The sequence below is a fragment of the Brassica napus genome, chromosome A10 (genome assembly GCF_020379485.1).
Source record: "Brassica napus cultivar Da-Ae chromosome A10, Da-Ae, whole genome shotgun sequence".
Taxonomy (NCBI): domain Eukaryota; kingdom Viridiplantae; phylum Streptophyta; class Magnoliopsida; order Brassicales; family Brassicaceae; genus Brassica; species Brassica napus.
The window spans coordinates 16,007,843-16,028,171 of record NC_063443.1 but is presented as its reverse complement, the minus strand read 5'-3'; the positions used below and the strand labels follow the sequence as shown (position 1 = coordinate 16,028,171).

The window sequence follows — 20,329 nt, the reverse complement described above, 5'->3', positions numbered from 1 at the left end:
TGATCTAACATTTTTATATGCACAACTCGAATTACTTAATATTTAAAATGAAATCCTAAATTGACTAATGTTTATATCTATATTATCTGAAATTAGCCGAAAAAGTAGAACCAGACTAGACATGTATTTTTTTGGATATTAGTCGGTTTTTAATTTTATTATTCCAACCGAACCGAGAGTGAAATACCAAACTGAAACAAAACCGAATTTTGCAAATTGTCGAACGATTCTTAAATCTCTAGAACCGAAAAATCGAAAACCCAAAATACTTCAACCAAAACCAAACCGAAAACAGAAAGTGGAGGCCTATCATGAACTATGCAATCTTGTTTTCAATGGTTGTAAGAAAAATACAAGAGCCATGTATCGATAAGTCTTTAGAGTCAGACGTGGTTTAACCTGGTCCATCTATCTAACTCCACACAAAAGAAAGCGCAGTCATAACGCAAAAGCGACGCCGTAATCCTCCTTGCAATAAAAACAAGAGGCAAGAGAGCTTCTCCTCTTCCTCTCCAACCAAAATAAATCCTTTTTGCTCTTATCTCAATGGAGCTGAGCTTGAGCACTTCTCCCGCTTCTCCAGCGGTTTTGAGGAGACAACCTTCTCCTCTGCTTCACAACCAACAAGTGCTCGGCGTCAGTTTCGCTTCCGCTCTTAAACCAGGAGGAGCTCTCCGGTTCGGTTCCCGGAGGCGTCCCCTTCATCGTCCCATCACTTGCTCCGCCTCTCCATCCACTGCCGAACCTTCCTCCGGTAAATTTCTCTCCTTTCTATCTTTTAATTTCTTATTTTTGTTCGGACAGGGTGAAAGTAGTAGTTTTGTTGCTGTAATTGATTTCAGTTTTGATAAAGGAACGGTTTTTATTTCTCTCTGTATATAAACAGAGGTGAAGAAGAAGACGTTGGTGAGGAGGAATGACGTGAGGAACATAGCAATTGTAGCTCATGTTGATCATGGCAAAACTACTTTGGTTGATTCTATGCTCAGGCAAGCTAAGGTAAACATCACATGTTTTGTTTTTTTTTTCTTTAATTGTCCAACCTGTGTTGAGAAAAGTAATATATGCTTAATTATTTATCTTTACTTGTGTAGGTGTTCAGAGATAACCAAGTGATGCAAGAGAGGATCATGGACTCTAACGACCTTGAGCGTGAAAGAGGAATCACTATTCTTAGCAAAAACACCTCCATCACTTACAAAAACACGAAAGTGAATATCATTGATACTCCTGGCCACTCTGACTTTGGTGGTGAAGTTGAGCGTGTCTTGAACATGGTTGACGGAGTCCTTCTTGTGGTATGATTTGTCTCAATGAATGCTCTACATAATAAACTCTGCGTATCTCATTTTTCCTCCGCTTGCTCCTTTGTTTCTTAGGTGGACTCTGTTGAGGGACCAATGCCTCAGACGAGGTTTGTTTTAAAGAAGGCTCTTGAGTTCGGACATGCTGTTGTAGTGGTGGTAAACAAGATTGACAGGCCTTCTGCTCGTCCTGAGTTTGTTGTCAATTCCACTTTTGAACTGTTCATTGAACTTAACGCTACAGATGAACAGGTATTGTCTATTTTGGGTTTATCTATAATAATATGATACTAACGTTACTAATTTTTGTTGTTGGTGGTGGTGGTGTATAGTGTGATTTCCAAGCGATATACGCTAGTGGGATTAAAGGAAAGGCAGGGCTTAATCCGGATGACCTTGCTGAAGACCTGGGACCCCTGTTCGAGGCCATAATTAGATGTGTGCCTGGGCCTAATATTGAAAAAGATGGTGCTCTTCAGATGCTTGTGAGTCATTGTGAATTTTTCTACCGTTTCATGTTTTATGTTTTATGTGTTGAATGAATCAGGCAGTCTAGTTGGAATTGTGTAGATATTCACTTGTATGAAACTAATGTTATTTTTTTCTTCAGGCCACAAATATTGAGTATGATGAGCATAAAGGACGTATAGCTATTGGGCGGTTACACGCAGGGGCACTACGCAAAGGAATGGATGTCAGGGTAACACTTTGATAAATCTTCAGCTGATTCCTTTGTTATCGGACATCATTGATGTGTGCAGTGTGCTCAATGATTAGTTGTAAACTTATTGGGTATATACCTTTACAGGTGTGCACTTCTGAAGATTCGTGTAGATTTGCAAGAGTGAGTGAGCTCTTTGTTTATGAGAAATTCTACAGAGTACCTGCTGATACAGTGGAAGCTGGAGATATTTGCGCTGTTTGTGGCATAGATGACATTCAGGTACACACGCATATGCATGGATCATTTGATGCCAAATGCGAGAGTGTTGGATAGTTGCTTGTGTCACTTGTCATTTTTCTTTTTTTTTTATTGCCAATTGAGTTGTAACGTCTTGGTTTCTTTGTACATTTTGCAGATTGGGGAGACTATTGCTGATAAAGCACATGGGAAGCCTCTGCCTACAATCAAAGTAGAAGAGCCAACTGTGAAAATGTCATTCTCTGTCAACACCTCTCCTTTCTCTGGTCGTGAGGTATGTGTAATCATGGCTGATGTGTCTGTCATTAGTATTTTAAGAGGGAGGTTGTAACTTGGATTAGTGCAACATTTGATTTGAATTATATTTCCTTTTCTGTAGGGCAAGTATGTAACGAGCAGGAACTTGCGAGATCGTCTAAACCGTGAACTCGAAAGAAATCTAGCCATGAAAGTGGAAGATGGTGAGACAGCAGACACATTCATCATTAGTGGGCGCGGCACATTACACATTACCATCCTGATAGAAAACATGTAAGTACTTTCACTGAACACGTCATTCTTTTCATTGAAAGTAGCTGAACGTTAACATGTTCCAGGCGAAGAGAGGGATATGAGTTTATGGTTGGACCCCCAAAAGTTATCAACAAAAGGGTTAACGATAAATTGCTCGAGCCGTATGAGGTAGCAACTGTTGAAGTATCAGAGAATCACATGGGGCCTGTTGTTGAACTTCTTGGCAAAAGGCGTGGACAGATGTTCGATATGCAGGGTGTTGGGTATGTATCCTTTCTCTTGCCATCCCTTTAAGACTGCCTCTTGATAAGCTGTTTGGTAAATCTACAGTTTGCAGCTATTAAGATCAATCTGACTATATGTGTGTGAATCTTGACATGACAGGTCGGAAGGAACAGTCTTTCTGCGGTACAAAATCCCAACACGAGGACTTCTTGGACTGAGGAATGCAATTTTGACAGCTTCTCGTGGGACAGCTATCCTCAACACCGTATTCGACAGTTATGGACCTTGGGCCGGTGATATCAGCACCCGTGATCTTGGTTCGCTGGTAAGTTTAGGGAGTTGAGATAAGTTTTTCGGCATTTATGTTGTTTCTGAAAAGGGAAGTGGGAGTTTCAGGTTGCGTTTGAAGACGGAACGTCAACATCGTATGCTCTGGCAAGTGCTCAAGAGAGAGGGCAAATGTTTGTAGGTGCGGGTGTGGATGTATACAAAGGTCAGATTGTTGGGATCCACCAGAGGCCTGGCGACTTGGGACTTAACATCTGCAAGAAGAAAGCAGCGACAAACATACGCTCCAACAAAGATGTAACAGGTAGTTCATATAAACCTTAAGCTTTTGTGCAAGTTTTAAATGTATATTGCTGACAAATCTTTTTTTTTGGGGGGGTCAATTATAGTGGTTCTTGACACTCCTTTGACTTATAGTCTGGACGACTGCATTGAATACATTGAAGAGGATGAACTTGTGGAAGTCACGCCTCTTAGTATTAGGATGTGCAAGAATCCTAAAATGGCCAAGAAAGGCAGGTAATCAAAAAGAAAACATTTTGCAGCTGGGTTTGGAGGAAGCTGAAAAGCTACTAAAAGATGAAATCTAGTTTCTAGTGTTTCTAATGATATTTTATATAGGCTTGTTTGATTCTTATACATAAGTCTTGAATTCTTATGAGGGGGTGAGTCCTCGGATGTAATCAAATTAATGCTTTTTGGAAAACCCCTTATATCCCATTTTGGACTACTTCCGTCTCTGATCATATGTTACTTCAAAGCTCTAGAGTTGCCACTAGCAGTTACACCCAAAAGGGAACATCTGTAAATTACTTAGGAAGCATCTGAAACCAAAGGAGAGAGGTGGAACCATGGCAGCTGCTTGATATTTACATAGGCTTGTTTGATTCTTATAAATGGAGGTTATCAGAAAGCTACCACAATGGGTTCTCTTGACTAAGTTATCTAAATTTCTGAAGTATACTTCAAAACTTAAGATGCAGATATCATTGCTTGCTCTTATTCAGGCAAACCATACTATTATCAAAAATGTTGTGCATTATATGGAGATACTGTAACAAAAACGGTATCTCAAACTGACTGAGAGTGAGTTACTGCCTTTGGGATCATTAACTGGTCATGGATGGGTAGTACTTGGTTATTATCAAGCGTCCGAACCATCTGCTCGTCAGTTTTTACCACAGTCTCTGCACACCCAGCGTTTGTTGAAGGCTGCTCTATCTTGTCCTTGCTTTTACCCCATAGTACCAAGTATACTCCAAAGACGATGACAACTGATCCAACAACCCTGCAAGTTCAGGAAACACATTTAGTTACTTTTTAGATCAATCTCATCAGTAGACTTGGATCAAGGCCTTTTTACCTTCCTAGGTAGAGTTTCTCCAAGAAAACAAAGGAGCTCAGTATAGCAACGATAACCATGCTGAGAGGGTTAAATGCGCTCACAAACACAGGCCCTCTCTTCTTTGATGCCCATCCAATAGCATAGTATGCTAACCCTGAGACAAGTCCCTGTGTGACACAGCAATAATACTTCTCTCAACAAACACACATAAAAAAAAGGCTTCACTGTGAAAAGTTTAGGGACAGAGATTATAACAAAATTGTAGTACCCCATATATTGAAGCTAAGAGCTTCATGTCCGGGTGGATTTTCCAGACAGACATGTTCTTCCTTTCCCATATCAATGCTATAACACTAGCCTCCAGCATCCCCATAATGCACATAAGTGCTGTTAGCGAGAGCTCAGCATTATATGTATTCAGAATGTTTGCCTGAAAAATAATATAATCTCTTCTGTTACCTTTACTACCTACCTCTCTGTGAATTGGCCTATAGAAAATTATAAGAATGGGGAATATGTTCTACCTGTAAAATGATGTAACATGACCAACTGAAGCAGCTTGCTACAAGCATAACTGATCCTTTTCCTATATCTTCCTGCTTTGGAGTATTCATAGAATGTGCCTGCCCAATAATCCCCATGGGCTTGCTTGTCCAAGGCAACTCAATGACATTCCCTTTGAAAAATGTCATGAGCATTGCTCCTCCAATAGCTACCATGGTTCCCACCAGCTTTGCCTGGCTGTGACGCCTTCTGATATTCACCTTCTCCAGTCTTTCAAGAAAACATAAAAAAAAAACCTCAGTAATACTTTAGTATATACATCGGCAACAATATTGGTAGAGAGAGATTTACTTGAAAATGCAGGCCATTATAAATGTCATTGCAGGAAGTGCATTGCACAAAGCCGATGTGAATGTGGCAGTGGTAAGTTTCATCCCTGAGTAGTACAGGTTTTGTTCAATCACAGGCCTGCATTTGTTTTCATTTAAACCTAGTTACACAGAGGAATCTTGTCTAATTTTTTTTTAAAATAATAATTAATTATATGTTTAATTCTATCATTGTGAATCAGAAATGATGTAACAAAGTCATACTCAAATAAACTCAGGATGGATATTTGTAAGAAGATTTTGAAAGTCAGCCTTGGTCTTGAGTTCCTACGTTTACAACAGAAGAAACAATTACTTTAACTTCATATTATATGTTATTTTGTTTTACAAACCTGAACCACAAGAAGAAGAAAATATATACCTTTCAAGAACGAGGGCGAAAGGAGTGATGAGAGCAGCAGCAACTGCCATACGGTAAGCAACTAAGACATGAGGGCTCATCCCTTGGTTCAAAGCTATTTTCGCTACTATAGACATCAATGCATACAGAAACTGAATGAAAACAATGGCCATGAACGGCCTTGCTTTCTCAAACTTCATTATTGGCACCTTCTCTGCATACAAAAAACGTTTTCCGTTAGAAAAGAGATGTTTTGGGGTTTTGTTATAAGCAAAATAAAAGTGATATCTATGCGTGTATATATAACATGTATTCTGTTTTGATGCCTCATAACGTGTTCATGTGTTCCGACGTAAAAAACATTCAAAAGTATTTTTTTTTTTTTAAGTGCAAGTAATTAATACATATACCTAAAAAAGAGGAAGTCCAAAGAGCACTAAACTCGTGTTTTAAGAGGTAAACATTTCTTGATTGGTTCGGTGCTGACTCTCATAGACCAGCTTTATATTTTTGTCAATTTATTTAAAATCGGCAGTTTCAATTATTACTCATTAATTATAGTATCCCATCATTTTTTCATACATTTAATTTTATTTTTGTCGTTACATAATTTACTAGTCTAACCCGATCTATATAAGTTCCCTATCACTTTATCAACCGCTTCTGGTGGATTTTTAACGATCAGTATCAAATAACATAACTCTCTTGAGGTGTAGGGACCTACTATATCTAACGTAGAACCCTATAAAGTATAAGCTTAGTAGTACTCATGAGATCGTTTTACGTCACAAATCAAAACAAAACAGAAAGCGAGACCATGCACCAATAATACGCGATGGAGAACCAACATGTTATTCAACTTATTCTACAAAAATTGCTAAACAAAAGTATGGCTTATTTGAAATTACATGGTTTCTCTCATCATCAACAACTCGGCTCATAGAGAAATAACATTGAAACTACATGATATTAATCTACAGATAAAACTATTTTGAAATAAAATACGAACCTGTAAAATTCACAAATAACGAACAATGTAGGTCGAGTCTCCCGAGAGTCGAGACTTTAGTGGTCGAGCGCATGCGGGTTATGAGGCACAATGTTGTTTTAGAAGGGTCGATGATGATATGGGAGCTTTACCGTTCTGATGACAATTTGATTTCGGATATTCTCTTACACCAGTGATTAATGACGAAACAAAACAATAAAAGATGTGTGAATGAGATGAGAAGGTTTTTTTTTTGAGGGGGTCACATGAGATATTTATTGAGTTTAAGCAAAAACATTACTTTTCTTTTCTTTTTTGATCAACTAACATTACTTCTCTAAAAGTGAAATAGAGAGATACACGCAGTCACGCAGAAGAGATGTGGAGATATTTTATAAATTGAAATCTAAGGAAAGAAAACTAATGCACTTGTGGAAAAACTTAATATGTATTAGGAAATGCAAAATGCCAAATTTTAAGTTTATGGTCGTAGTCAAACTATATATAACATAATTAATTAGGTATATTAATTGTATATTAATACGTGATTTAAACGAAAAAACGAACCCGATACAGTGTAGTACTTGTCCATTTTTATCAACTAAACCGATCTTGTGTAACACAGTAATCTAAGCGATGAACAAAAAAAATGTGGTCGATGCAACTCAATCTCTTTAGTGTAAAACGGCAGTAACAAGAAATATCCAAAACGAAGAGGACAAAATGTAGCAGGAAAGTTTTGATGTTTAAAACGCACAAGCTTGTTGATATGCTTATTCAGTCAAGAACAAGATCTAAAAAAGTTCATGGGCTAACGAACACCTTAAGCATCCAGCTAAAGGCATCAGATCCTCGTGCCGTGGACCTCGTCTTCAGAGCGTAACGTTCAAAGGAATACACTTCTTCATCAACGCTCTCGCTGGAGACTGTATCGTCTGCTAGCTCAACTGCTGCTACCTGAGCGACCTGGAAATTCTCTGCAGTCTGTTGCAACTTCTGTGCAGACTCCTTCTCACCAAGTGTTACCAAACATATCAATAAAGACTTCAGCTCTCTCTTTCCTCCTTCTGTCATGCGCATACCTTTCAAATGATCAACAAGAGCCATCTCCTCACCCGCACTGCCATTCACACAACACCAATTTGATTCATGTTTGGCTCATCAAAAGAAACCAATCAACTTTCATAAGAACATATTCTACATACCTGCCAGCTCGGATCTTCCCGCTCTTTCTCTGCCGCCTCAAGTCTCTTGCCTTAGTCGCCGTGCTTGAGGTGACTGAAGCAGCAGAACCTCTCCTTGTCCTGCAATAATATCAAAGAAAACAACTACGTTATCTAATGCAATCTAAGATTAGCCAAGAAAGTAAGACAAGCGCAAAACTGTACCCTAAAGTATAGGCGCTCATGCCACTCAGGTTGCTACTTGCTTCTGAAGCTGTGTCATCATCAAGATCAATGACTGACCGTTCCTCAGACTTGAGCTTTGCTGCAAGCAGCAACCGTCTCTGACGAACAGCTAGATACCGAGTCAAATACTTTCCTACTTTCTCTATCGATTCTTTGAATTCGCTTACTAGACCATTAGCACACTCAAGAGCAGAGCTCTTCACCACTGAGACTAAACCATCTTCTGTATGCATAAAGGCAACCCTTAAAGCTTCTTCCCACTCCCTCGCATTGATAAGCAAATTAACTCCACCGCTTATATCTCCGCAATACTCTAAAGCTATCTTCGCTGCTTCCCCAGGCTTCCCAAGTGCATTGACCTCTTCACATAACTCGTACGCTAATTTCAGGATCTCATCTTTCCCTAACTTCATTAGCGCGCCTACTCTGAGTACTCCACTCCAATCACCACACTCACGATACGCCTTTGAAGCCTTTTCAAGGTTAAAGCAGCATAGGTACGTAGTAGCAGCATCCTCGAAACGTTTCTCATCAGTGAGATGATCTCCCCAAGCCTCTAGAACCGCTTGTTTCTTTTCAGAATCGGTAATCAGCTGAAGGCCAAGCGGGAAAAGCTGAGGGTTCTTCTTGATCAAGTCCATGCAATCAGGAAAGTACTCATCCCCTGCTGATACGATGCTCTTGAGAGCGCTATCGAAACGCTGCAGTTTAAGGTCGATGTTGAAATGCATCAGAGGTTCGGACATTCTCTCCAGCTCCTGGAGATAAGGTAGAAACTCTTTCGGATCGCGTTGGGAGTTGAGCGCCACGATAGCTGCAAGGTTCAGATCGTAAAGACCTAAAGCAGCTTCGAAGACAGCCTCTGAGTCTAATAACCACAGAAGGTGTTTCAATGCTTCTTCTGCAGATGGACGAGACTTTTTACTTGAGTTATCATCAGAAGAGGAGTTTTGCAACTCCATCTCACGAACAGATTTTATCCTCATGAGAGACTCCTCAATAGCCGGTGGATCACTTCGGGCGAGAGTGGTCAAGATACAAAGCTCCCTTGAGGGACTCTCTGGTATATGCTCTTCAAGGGCTTTTCTAATTGCTTGTAGAACTGATGATACTTTGTTACCGGATAGATCCTTCGCTTGTAAAACCTTGTCCCTCTTTTTGGAGAAGGAGAACGTCTTGTAAAGTGTTTCTGTAACATCTTCATTCTTCATAGCGCAAACGAACTCCGTAACGTGGTTCAGATTGTTTACTTGTTCAACAAACTCTACAGCTGATTGTAGAAACGCCTGCCACCCGTATAGGTCCACGATAACATTAAAGTCGATTCTGTGTCGCCTAACCAAGTTTAATGCATCTTTAAACCGTTGCTGAGCTAACGCATTCGTGATTGAAGACAGGACTAGCTTTCTAGGATAAATGCATTCGAGATTGCCCCGGATAGTTTTTAATATTACAGCAGCTTCGTCTCCGTTGAGGACTCCTATTACTTTGGCACCTTTCTCCCAAACGTTTACGTAGCTCATAACTTCCTCATCTCGCTTTCTACCGTCAATGACAAAGTAGACGTTTCCAAGTGCCACTTCTCCTCCCTGCAGTACATCCTCGGTGTCGATGATAAAGAGAAAATCCTGTTTGGTCAAGATGATCAGATGGGTAACCACTTCATTGTCCAGCTCTGAGTAAAACGAGAAGCTGCTGCAGTTGTTACATAGGCTCTTCCCGTTGATGTACAGTCTGCCCATATCATCTAGCCCACATACCAAGGGCTTCTGCAGGCCACCAGCATCAACCTGCGCTACCTTCACCCAAGGACAAGCTGATGGAAAAGAGATACTATTATCATTGATACGAGTTTCCATAAAGCCTGATCTTGATGCATAGCTAAGCACTTTCCCACCCTCAAACTCTACAAAGGCTGAATCACGCTTGCTAGGGTTCCAGGCAAGAGCCATGACAGGTGACTCGAGAGGTGTCTGGGAAGTAACGCTAGCACCAAAGCCAGAGGATGTTACTTGATCAGGAACATGATCCTCGTGACAGACGACTTCAACTTCCTGTAAATAAGAACCGTGAAGCTCTGTCTCAGACGAACCAGAAGAGAGACACTTGTTCTGGCTAGAGCCATAAGCAGAGACGCACAGAAGCGAATGGACATCGAGCCATAGAAGATGTGTAACATAGCCCAACGCTGTTTTACACTCCGAAATTTCTGCATTGAAGTCTCTACCTTCAAGATCTTCCCAAGTATCACGTGCAGGAAACTCAACAAAAGACAGGTTTCCATCAGACAAGAACACAGCCAGACAACTTTTAGAGTTCCTTGAGTAATATGCTATGTCCTTTACAGCGGAAGAGAAGCTAAGGCTGAACAAATACATAGGAGGCGGCATCAAGGACAAAGACAGTGGCGTCACGAGAATCTTGTTATTATCTACGACAAAGGCTGTTGAGTCCTCCATGACTGCCGTTACCCACATAAAATTACAAACGGTAACTTGCCCTGCCAGAGTCCAACATATCAACTGCGTTGGCTTTGTTGGATCCCACATGACCATTACTCCAGCTTCCCTTGGATACCTAATCTCCTGTTTCAGGTACCAGTGGTTGTTGCTAAAGTACCACACCCTAACAGCATCGTGTGTTTTGCAACTAACAACCCCTGCAAGAAGATCTGATGCAGAGTTCCACTTCAGAGATTCAAATGCTACGTTGGCATCTCCAGGCTCTCCGATGCTAAATGAGCTCCTCTCAAGTCCGTTCCTCTCGAAGAAAGCAATCGACGGGCATCCATCATCTGACTTCTTTTTATAAACAGCTGCGATTTTTGCCCCACTAGGCATCCATTCAAGAATCCCCTTCATGAAATCTTTTGCTTCTGAAGAAGACTGCAAAGCGCCAGAATCATTCTCCCATATCTTAATCTTCTTATGCATAGAGCCGGATTCAAAAACCTCACCCATAGTGGCAAAATACTTCCCATCGCCTCTCCAGGAAATGGAAGGTCCCTCACAGTTTACAGACACATCATCTGCTTCACCTAAAACAGTTATTTGATTCACATTGTTAGCAAATTATTCAGCTAGAACCATAAACTAAACCCTTATTCAGCCAAAAAGAATGTAAAAGAGAGGATTGTAAAGGGGTCCTTACGTACGTAACCACCTTCAGGAGCCTCAGAAAGCTCCCTCTCATACATCAAATCCCAATCATAAGTCATTACAAGCAACTGACCAAAACCGCTAATCAATCCAAGCAGATCTCCAGTAGGACTAGGCGAGAGACACCTGACACCTCCTTCTATATTTCCAACTAGCTCAGTCACATTGCTCTCCACCACGTGCACAAGTAGAAGGCCACGAGAAGTCCCGATTAATAAAGACTCCTTCTCCGCGAGATAATCAAAGGCAGTGATGAAATCCCCTGCCTCCAAATCAATACTGCAGACCTCCACAGGCAAACCCTTCGCACTATCTCTCCCATTCTGACACATTACAATTAAAGACATCAACACAAACTCCAAAAAAATAGGAGAAAGGCTTTAGCTTTATACAGACCATATTCCTTAACATGTATTTTCTTCTCTATCAACAAATAAAAATCCTTACTTGCGAGTTCATTCATAAGAAACTTGAATCAAACCATATAAAGACTAAAACTTTTTATCAATCAAAGAGTAAACGAGTTTCACTGGCAGAGATTGCTTACGTGGAAGGAAGAGAGGTGAAGGGCGTAAACGAAGTTAGTAGAAGATGCGAAGAACAAGCGACTCTGGTCGATGTCGTAAGCTGCGAACTGTACAGCTTCGTCTTCAGTCGAATGCAATTGGATGTTCTGAGAAACCTCCGAGAAAAGCTTCAAGTTTTTCATGTCGGAGGAGTACGAGTCTCTCCACAGCTTCAACGAGCTTAGCAGCTGAAGAGAGATCCAGGAGGCAGATTTAAGATTTAAACCCCAAACACTGACATTAGGGTTTATAGCAACACAACACAGCCGCTATATGCTTCCCTCTTCGTTTAAGAGTCGTATAAACTAGAAAGAAGACCCGGTTTATGTTTTAAAGCCGGTTTGCGTTTTAACAGCCGGTTCGTTTTATTTTACCCAAGGGATCAGTTGCCTCTGCTGCATATCCAGTCTTATCATACCTTCACACTCGAACTTTGTCAACACAACACCCTACTATTAACGCTCTGCTTCACCTTCTGTCCCAATTTTGGGACAATAAGCTTTTCTGAGATGTTAAAAAAAATTGGAGACATTGGGGTTCCAAATTTTTTGCCGCATGTGCATTCATTCTAATAGTAATCTTATATGTAAATACTCCTTTAGCTGATACTTATTATCCGAAATCCAGATCCGATTCAGATTTATTCAGAAAATAGAATATCCAGAGTATCCGAATCCGGGTATTAAAATGTTGGATTTGTCGAACGATCCATACATGTATATCTTAATTTTTAAGTTTGAATATCTGGTTTCAGATTTTCTAAATATATTAATTTTCAATTTTAATAATAATTATAATTGATTATTAATATTTATACATAAAACTAATCTTATAATATTATATTTTAATTTTTATAATCTTATTTTTATTTATTTTTTATAAATTTTGTATAAATATTTAATTTATATATTATTTTTAAAGTTTTAATATTTAGAAAAAAAGAAAAAAAATTTTAAAATATGAATATTCGTGATTAGTATAATATTTATGCAGATATCCAGAAGACACGGATCTAGATTCGGATACTGTAAATTTTTCGGATATCTGGATCCGTTGCTATGTAGTTAACGTAATATAGTAATAAATAATGTACATGAGGTTGTTAGCTAACTTAAGCCCACTAACAACTGAGTCCGCATAAATTTTCTTATAGCCCATTCTTGTAGTTTTTAAGTCAACAAATAGAAAGGTTCAAGGTAAAAATATCTTCAGACAAAGAAATATTGTTGAAAAGTCAACTTACTTCCACACACCACATATTTCTCTCCCGCCTTCCCCACCCCCACCCGCCGATCGTTCCTCCTACTTGTCCACTTTGCCCTCCGACAGTGGTTACATTACATACAGACATCTATACTCAAGAGAATCTCGTAACTAATCACAAGCTCTCTGTCCCTTTCAAAATATGGCTAATCTCTACACGTTAGCCTCCGCCACTCGACTCTCCGTTTCGCTTCCTAATCCTCACGTCCTCCCCACGCGTCGCCGTTTTCATCTGCCGTCAGCAACTCTTGCCTCATCCTCTCCAGAGTCATCGGCATCATCCACCCCTAGTTCGATCCCCGTTGTCAACGGAAACACGTTGTCAAGTTCTTATGGAACTCGAGATAAGGTTGTTGTGGATGATAACAGCCTCTTTGCTCGCTTCTTTCGCTCCACCGAATCCACCGTCGAGAAGGTAACAACTAATAAATCGAACTTCTCGAAATATTAGTCTCTATTCTCATCTTTTCTTATATATTGAGCTGTGACATACTCAAAAGTTGGATGGAACATATCATATTTGATTTCTTTCGGTGTATTTTTTTGGATGGAACAGATCATATTCGATTTTCGGTTCCTGGCACTCTTGGCAGTAGGTGGTTCTTTGGCTGGTTCGCTACTCTGCTTCCTCAATGTAACTTTGTTGTTTTTTATCTAAAATGTTCAGACACAACTACAACATTCTATATACTTAAAAGTAGTGAGTAACTATGTAGGGGTGCGTCTATGTCATGGAAGCATATAAAGTCTACTGGACAAACTGTGTCAAAGGCATCCACAAGGGCCAAATGGTTTTACACCTCGTCGAAGCTATTGGTAATGTTTCTATAAATATATGTGCATGACCTGTATAATTCTGATTCTCTTTTAAAATCTTGATTTGTAGATGTTTATCTGGCTGGGACTGTTATGCTAATATTTAGCATGGGTTTGTATGGACTCTTCATCAGCAACTCCCCTTCTGATATCCCTCCTGAATCCGATCGTGCCCTTAAAGCCTCTTCTCTATTCGGAATGTTTGCCATGAAGGAGAGACCGAAATGGATGAAGATCAGCTCGCTTGATGAGCTCAAAACCAAAGTTGGACATGTTATTGTCATGATCCTTCTAGTGAAGATGTTCGAAAGAAGCAAGATGGTTACCATCGCCACTGGACTAGACTTGCTAAGCTATTCCGTTTGTATTTTCTTGTCATCTGCTTCTCTCTATATCCTCCATAACCTCCACAAAGGAGAGCACTGAGTGTATCTTCTCCATTTGTACAGAACCAAATCCAATATAAGTTCAAGCTTATGTGCCGTGTCAAATAATTTTATGTTCTATTCAAAAAATATTAACAGTATATTTAACTATGTAATGAAATTATTTTATTATTTTTATCTATATATGTTTGATGTTCTTTTTTTAAACTGTAAGCTATAAATTTAGAAATTATATCTAAAAATAAAGCTTTAGACCATTATATATGTAATTTATCTTAAATTTAGATTTGAAATTTGTTCGACCGCTCCATTGGCATGCTAGCATTAGAAGGCCCTGCTTCTGTATAACCAAATCTATTTGAAAAACCAATGTTGTTGTTTATTATGTTCATTCACTAGAGGAATAGTATATTCTCAGATCATTCACATTATGTACATTTCGTAGCTTCGCCAAGGCAATGCCATTGATTTGCCTTACCCTCTCTCTTGAAAGCTTCAACGACTTACCTATCTCTTCAAAAGACATAGGAGTCTCTCCGTTGAGACCAAAGTAGAGTCCCAATACTCGTGATTCTCTAGCGGTGAGAGTTCCCAAAAGCTGCTTAATCCCCTCCTTCATGTGCTCCCTTTTCACCATCTCCTCTGGCCTTGTTTCATCTGGTCCCCTTACAATCTCCTGAATCAGCCAAAAAATATCAAAGAGTTACTCATTGTTCCCTCACCACTATGTAAAAAAAAAAATGGAAGTGTACCTGCAGTGTCATGCGGCCATAATGAGATGCGACTCTGTCCAACGAAACAGGGGATCTGCTACGCTCCACAGCAAGTCTAACCGCTGAAACATTGATGTTGAGGTGCTCTGCAATCTCTTCGGAGCTCGGTGATCGTCTTAGTTTTCTGGTTAAAACATTACTAGCTTCTGCTACTTTCGCCGTTAGCTCCCACATGCTTCCCTGCAGACAAAAAGCTAAAAAGATGCATTCACTAATCACTTACCACTTCACATGAACCCGTTGTAGTTGATTTTTCATGTGAAATACTCTTCCTGTTTCAAAATGATCTATTATGTTTTAAAGTTCCACACATATTACAGTTTGATTTTAAATATATTATTTTCTGTGATTAGCTATTTTCAATAACTTTGAACTAATAAAAATTTAATAAACACAATTAATTTTTCAGAATTTACAATTTACCATTATTACTTAATAAAAATGCATTGAAAATGTAAAAATATATCTTTTTAAAATAATTTATTTTTCTAAAATATATATTATTTTGAAACGGCAAGAATGATAACAACTTTCGATGTATTTTCATTTAGTGCATATAATCTACTTATATTTGGTCTTTTAAAGGATTTGGGACTCATTAATTCAAGAAAATATAGAAATTAGAGATGCAGGACTCACCGGCAATTTGACAAGTCTAGACTTGTGAGCAATAGCTCTAAGAATGGCCTGTTTGATCCACCAGTAGACATAAGTTGATAGTTTGTAGCCACGTTCAGGATCAAATCTCTCAGCTCCTCTTAGGAGTCCTATGCTTCCTTCCTGAATCAGGTCTTGAAGATTCAACCCTTTGCCTTGGTAGCCTGTTGCAATAGAGACAACTAGCCTCCGGTAACAACGAGTAATCTTCTCTCTAGCTTCTCTTCTTCTGCATAGTATCTCATTAGCGCTACGCTTCTTCTTCCCTTTGCCAGTACTTGACAGCAAAACTGAAACCATTCCATTCTCTTCACCACTTGTTCCAAGGTTTTCCAGTATCGCTCCTTCCTGTTTGTTACCAGAAAAAGAAAGTTTTTAAGTTCTTGCCATGGGGAGATATTCGAAAACTTTCCATAAATGATGTAGAAACTATATACCTTGAGGTACAAGCAAAGCTGAACCTCGTCTGAACGACTCAAGAACCCAGACCGTGAAGCTCCAACAGGAATACTAACTGGTTCTGCTACTGGTTCTACTACTTGGTCAACATCATCATCTTCTTCAGGCTCTAGACGCTCGAAACCTGCTCTTCTTCTCCTCCTCCTCTTCCTCCTCTTTTCTAACTGAGATCCCCATTTGTCAGGTTTGATCACCACAGAGCTCTCAGCCGCTCTATCCACAGTGGCTTCATTGAAAAACAGAGTGGTACCAAGCTTTATGGATGATGAAGAAGGAGATGGTTGACATTGGTGACTTGTTCTGAGTAACGGAGAAACTGTTGGGAGAGGAGGAGAGGGACACATGGTGGCGGTGGCAGTGGTGGGTATGGTGGCCATGGATGATGATGAGCTGCAGAGCTTCCACACCTTAAGATATTTTTTTTCTTTTTATCTTGTTTTTGGTCCAATGGATGGAAGCCGAAGATAATTCTCGCTCTTGGGTTACTTATCATAGAGGAGACTCTGTGTCATCTATCAGTTATCACCAATTAAATTTGGTGGAGTTGGTTTTCTTTTATTTTCTATCTATTTTTGTTTTTTGACGAAAATTTTATTAAGGTTGTATACTTTTGTGGATCAATGATTATCAAATTGGGAAGTCTGTTTACTCCAGACTTGGACTCGATGGATCTTCCGCTTGCTGCCTATTTCTAATGGTTTTCAGACCCAACTAAAAGGCCCAATAAAATTGAATCCTAGTTTATATCTTTTGTAAAATATGGACCAATTTATTACTCTTATAACTTTATACTTCTTAGCAAACAACAAAAACAACATGATTAGAGCCAGAGACGGGTGGCTAATGGAATAAATTGAGAATAGTGTTTTGTTATGTAATACTGTTACAAAACACTAATAAATTTAATGACATAGTGTTTTTATATAGTTTCACTGAAAATTAAATTACACAATATTGGATGTTTTGTGTCATATTAGAGTTGCATGCATATTTATATATATAATTTGATTGTCCATGTATTTTCCTCTAAAGTTTTGCTTAGTATTTTCTTATTTTTACATTTTGTAAGTTTCCGAGAGATTTTAAATTATAAAGTATTTAATATATGTACTATTCTAGTTGTTTTCACACCACTACAAAGAACTATAACTTTTTGTTACGATGATTCAGAATTTTAAACAATGGTTTTGCTTTGAACACTAAATAATTTTTTTTTCTAAATTGTTTTCACTATTGTATCTCCCCTCAAGTGTTTAATTAACTGATTAGGTGGTCATTGCACTGCCATTTTTCAATGCTCTTTTTGGCTTGAGCTTAAACATTTGGATGGCGATTGGCACAAGGTTTCTTCTCTGGAGTTATCTAACGAATTTCTTATATTTGTATCCGAGTAGGAAACGCTGCACAATCATAAGCAGGACAACACATCAAATGTTGACTCATACGAAATACTTGAAGCTGCAGGGTCTTTGTTGAAGAATTGGCCCCTCATTTCATCTATCATTGTGTATTGTGTTCTGTCTCTACATGATACTCATACTCTATGGTAAGTAGTTGACAGTATAACTTATGCATACTGTCATCTAGTACTTCATTAACTGGACTCGGTTAGGAATTAGTTTTCTATTGATGAACTTTCAAATCACAGTCGTTTACTTGGATTCTGACTATGCAGATATTTGCTTTATGGGCTAACAATCCAAAGAAGTATGGAGGTCTAAGCTAACCAACGTTGTTGATACAGTTCTTGCAATCTCAGGTATGCGTAACACCTTTGCTCTTCATGTCTCTTGTGTTAATGATAAGAACTTGTGAAAATATTGGTTAAAGTCTGCTTTGACTTGAATTAGTACGAGAGTTAAGCAATATGAATATGTATACTTAATACTTACTAATGAAAGTAAGATATCAACTCATCAACAATTCTGCTTTAGGTCTCGGCCCATTCTCCTTTCAGGTTTCTGTTTATCCTTTGGCCGAGAGACTGCTAGGACACATGCTGGTCACTCGTTTTGTTGGGGTCAGTTTATACTATTTGATGTGACTAATGCCTATCTGCATATTGTAAGTAGTGGACTAGAATGCAACAAGATAGAGATCTTTCTTCTGACTAGAATACCACTACAGATGAGTTATCGATTTATTGCTAATTTATCAGGTCTCAGTCTAACCTTACTATTGAACTGGGCACCAATCCTCATCAACGTGCAAAAAACCTGAATTAAATGTCGAGAACCGTGTAGAAGAAAACTATAATTTAGTTTTACAACAACAAAGAAAAAATAACATTTGATAAAGTTCACAAGTTAAATTATTGAAATTCAGTGGTCCACCATGGAAAGTCACCAAAAAGGTAAAGCTCTGCCCTCGACTTATGGTTGGTAACGGAAGAAATTGCACCTCACCATCAGTGCCGTCCCTATTAATTTGGTGGCTTAAAGCAAATTAACATAATGTGGCCTTAAAAATTTTAGTATCAAATAATTATATATCAGAATGATTTTTTTTTTTGTAACTGTGATAAGTTTCTTGGGCTTCCAACTTAAAACCAACTAGATTTTGACCCGCGCAGGCGCGCGGGTGTATATTTTGAAAAATATGTTGATATTTGTTTTTCATGTAATTATTAGGATTTGGAAAAATGAATCCGAGGAACATAACCGATACCGATCCAAAGATATAGTACCAAACCCAAACATAAATTGATTAAATATTCTAATTATTCAAAATTTTGTTATTTAGAGAACCGAATCTGATCCGAACCGAAGTATTTGGGTATCCGAATTTATCTAAAAATAGATTTATATACTTATATATATTAATTATTTTTAGATTTAACGTATATAATACATCAAAAATGATACTTTTAAATTGGTTTAAATACTTGAAAATATATATAGATAGTCAAAAGTAAATATCTGAAATAGTTAAAGTATACTCAAATCACCAAAAATACTTAAAATAATTATTGATTTCGTATCCAAAATTTTAAATCAAGCCAATTGATATGTTAAGCTTAAGTATTATGACATATGTTATTCAAATTTATACGTAATATATTATTTTATTTATACATTTTGAGAAATTTAAAATATATAATGATTTAAGACTTTAAAAATAATTTAAATTAGTTATCCAAACCCAAACCAAACCCGCAAAGATCCAAATCGAACTCAAACCAAAATTTAGAAACATTCTAATAAGGCTGAAATCTTTGACCCCGAAAACTCAAAATACAAACCGATCAGAACTAAACCCGTATGGGTATCCAAAAGCCCATCCCTAGTCATTATTATATATCGTATTTTATCATCATATAATTAATCGTATTTTATATGTACCATCATATAAGTAATCATATAATTAATAGTATTTTATACATACCATCATATAAATAATTACATATATTATATTTTTAAAACTTAATATGAAATATGAAAACCATAATTTGAGTTGGTATTTCAAATTGGGCTTTGTATTATATTTTTCTTATATATATTGACAATATTTTTTTATAATGGTTATTGAAAAATAGTTTAGTAAAAATCCATTTTTGAATATATGTATATTTTTGAATCAATTTTTGATATAAATCAAATTTGAATTATTATTTTGATTTGAAATATGTATATAAAGTTTAAATTTTGTTTTATGGTTAGTTTAGAAAAAAATTTTTTAGGGAATTAGATTGACCCATTTTGGTATATTTTAAAAGTGGCCTTGATAACTTTCAATTTTAAAAAAAAACATAAGTCCATTACTTTTTTTTCTTAATACTACTATCCTTGTTTTCAAACAAAAATATTTTTTTTTAAAAGACTGCAATCCATGTTTCCAAACACTCCAAATTTTTAAAAGTCCTATTCAAGTCTCCAAACAATCCAATTTTGTACTTGAGTTTTAATAAGATAGATTGGCAATTAGTGGATTGACCCAAGTCCCTTATATATTATTCAAATCCCTTTTATATATTCGATGTGGGATCTTCTCTCCAATACCATCCCTCGAGATAATGGTGCGTATA

General features: G+C 37.9%; 5 protein-coding genes across 7 annotated transcripts; 2 read left to right on the top strand and 3 right to left on the bottom strand.

The window, feature by feature from the left end:
* The first annotated feature begins 410 nt into the window (after nt 1-410).
* LOC125579044 (putative elongation factor TypA-like SVR3, chloroplastic) lies at nt 411-3,982 on the top strand. The gene is made up of 13 exons (XM_048742339.1): nt 411-754; nt 887-999; nt 1,095-1,298; nt 1,380-1,556; nt 1,637-1,789; nt 1,915-2,004; nt 2,113-2,247; nt 2,384-2,500; nt 2,606-2,757; nt 2,823-3,002; nt 3,124-3,289; nt 3,361-3,556; nt 3,642-3,982. The coding sequence occupies exons 1-13, from the start codon at nt 547-549 to the stop codon at nt 3,773-3,775; spliced, it is 2,025 nt and encodes a 674-aa protein (XP_048598296.1). The 5' UTR covers nt 411-546; the 3' UTR covers nt 3,776-3,982.
* Nucleotides 3,983-4,184: 202 nt separating this feature from the next.
* Nucleotides 4,185-7,127, bottom strand: LOC125579046 (WAT1-related protein At5g13670-like). The gene is made up of 8 exons (XM_048742342.1): nt 6,840-7,127; nt 5,852-6,044; nt 5,695-5,757; nt 5,453-5,569; nt 5,122-5,371; nt 4,866-5,027; nt 4,616-4,764; nt 4,185-4,540 (listed from the first exon to the last, which is right to left on the bottom strand). Exons 1-8 carry the CDS (start codon nt 6,910-6,912, stop codon nt 4,324-4,326), a joined length of 1,224 nt encoding a protein of 407 aa, XP_048598299.1. The 5' UTR covers nt 6,913-7,127; the 3' UTR covers nt 4,185-4,323.
* Nucleotides 7,128-7,468: 341 nt separating this feature from the next.
* LOC125579043 (elongator complex protein 1-like) lies at nt 7,469-12,242 on the bottom strand. 2 transcript variants are annotated; one of them, XM_048742337.1, is made up of 5 exons: nt 11,933-12,242; nt 11,378-11,708; nt 8,207-11,264; nt 8,024-8,122; nt 7,469-7,938 (listed from the first exon to the last, which is right to left on the bottom strand). In XM_048742337.1, exons 1-5 carry the CDS (start codon nt 12,092-12,094, stop codon nt 7,623-7,625), a joined length of 3,966 nt encoding a protein of 1,321 aa, XP_048598294.1. In that variant the 5' UTR covers nt 12,095-12,242; the 3' UTR covers nt 7,469-7,622. The 2 variants fall into 2 exon arrangements, with proteins under 2 accessions (XP_048598294.1, XP_048598295.1); XM_048742338.1 differs by lacking the exon at nt 11,933-12,242 and having other exon boundaries at nt 11,382-11,586.
* Nucleotides 12,243-13,154: 912 nt separating this feature from the next.
* Nucleotides 13,155-14,612, top strand: LOC125579047. The gene is made up of 4 exons (XM_048742343.1): nt 13,155-13,629; nt 13,771-13,848; nt 13,931-14,030; nt 14,101-14,612. The coding sequence occupies exons 1-4, from the start codon at nt 13,357-13,359 to the stop codon at nt 14,454-14,456; spliced, it is 807 nt and encodes a 268-aa protein (XP_048598300.1). The 5' UTR covers nt 13,155-13,356; the 3' UTR covers nt 14,457-14,612.
* On the bottom strand, nt 14,565-16,828 carry LOC106372272 (RNA polymerase sigma factor sigD, chloroplastic). 2 transcript variants are annotated; one of them, XM_048742341.1, is made up of 5 exons: nt 16,284-16,828; nt 15,829-16,194; nt 15,169-15,369; nt 14,798-15,092; nt 14,565-14,759 (listed from the first exon to the last, which is right to left on the bottom strand). In XM_048742341.1, exons 1-4 carry the CDS (start codon nt 16,680-16,682, stop codon nt 14,805-14,807), a joined length of 1,254 nt encoding a protein of 417 aa, XP_048598298.1. In that variant the 5' UTR covers nt 16,683-16,828; the 3' UTR covers nt 14,565-14,759; nt 14,798-14,804. The 2 variants fall into 2 exon arrangements, with proteins under 2 accessions (XP_048598298.1, XP_013667902.2); XM_013812448.3 differs by lacking the exon at nt 14,565-14,759 and having other exon boundaries at nt 14,772-15,092.
* Between the last annotated feature and the right edge of the window lie 3,501 nt (nt 16,829-20,329).

Coding starts and splice junctions, on each gene's coding strand:
- LOC125579044 (XM_048742339.1), top strand. CDS start 547: ATGGAGCTGAGCTTGAGCACTTCTCCCGCTTCTCCAGCGGTTTTGAGG. Junction 1,000..1,094: donor CTATGCTCAGGCAAGCTAAG/GTAAACATCACA, acceptor TTACTTGTGTAG/GTGTTCAGAGATAACCAAGT. Junction 3,557..3,641: donor CTCCAACAAAGATGTAACAG/GTAGTTCATATA, acceptor GGTCAATTATAG/TGGTTCTTGACACTCCTTTG.
- LOC125579043 (XM_048742337.1), bottom strand. CDS start 12,094: ATGAAAAACTTGAAGCTTTTCTCGGAGGTTTCTCAGAACATCCAATTG. Junction 11,265..11,377: donor TCCTGAAGGTGGTTACGTAC/GTAAGGACCCCT, acceptor TAACTGTTTTAG/GTGAAGCAGATGATGTGTCT. Junction 8,123..8,206: donor ATGAGCGCCTATACTTTAGG/GTACAGTTTTGC, acceptor ATATTATTGCAG/GACAAGGAGAGGTTCTGCTG.
- LOC125579047 (XM_048742343.1), top strand. CDS start 13,357: ATGGCTAATCTCTACACGTTAGCCTCCGCCACTCGACTCTCCGTTTCG. Junction 13,630..13,770: donor CCGAATCCACCGTCGAGAAG/GTAACAACTAAT, acceptor TGGATGGAACAG/ATCATATTCGATTTTCGGTT. Junction 13,849..13,930: donor CGCTACTCTGCTTCCTCAAT/GTAACTTTGTTG, acceptor GTAACTATGTAG/GGGTGCGTCTATGTCATGGA.
- LOC125579046 (XM_048742342.1), bottom strand. CDS start 6,912: ATGCGCTCGACCACTAAAGTCTCGACTCTCGGGAGACTCGACCTACAT. Junction 5,028..5,121: donor CATGTTACATCATTTTACAG/GTAGAACATATT, acceptor ATTATTTTTCAG/GCAAACATTCTGAATACATA. Junction 4,541..4,615: donor GAGAAACTCTACCTAGGAAG/GTAAAAAGGCCT, acceptor CTGAACTTGCAG/GGTTGTTGGATCAGTTGTCA.
- LOC106372272 (XM_048742341.1), bottom strand. CDS start 16,682: ATGGCCACCATACCCACCACTGCCACCGCCACCATGTGTCCCTCTCCT. Junction 16,195..16,283: donor AGCTTTGCTTGTACCTCAAG/GTATATAGTTTC, acceptor GGTAACAAACAG/GAAGGAGCGATACTGGAAAA. Junction 15,370..15,828: donor CTAGACTTGTCAAATTGCCG/GTGAGTCCTGCA, acceptor TTTTGTCTGCAG/GGAAGCATGTGGGAGCTAAC.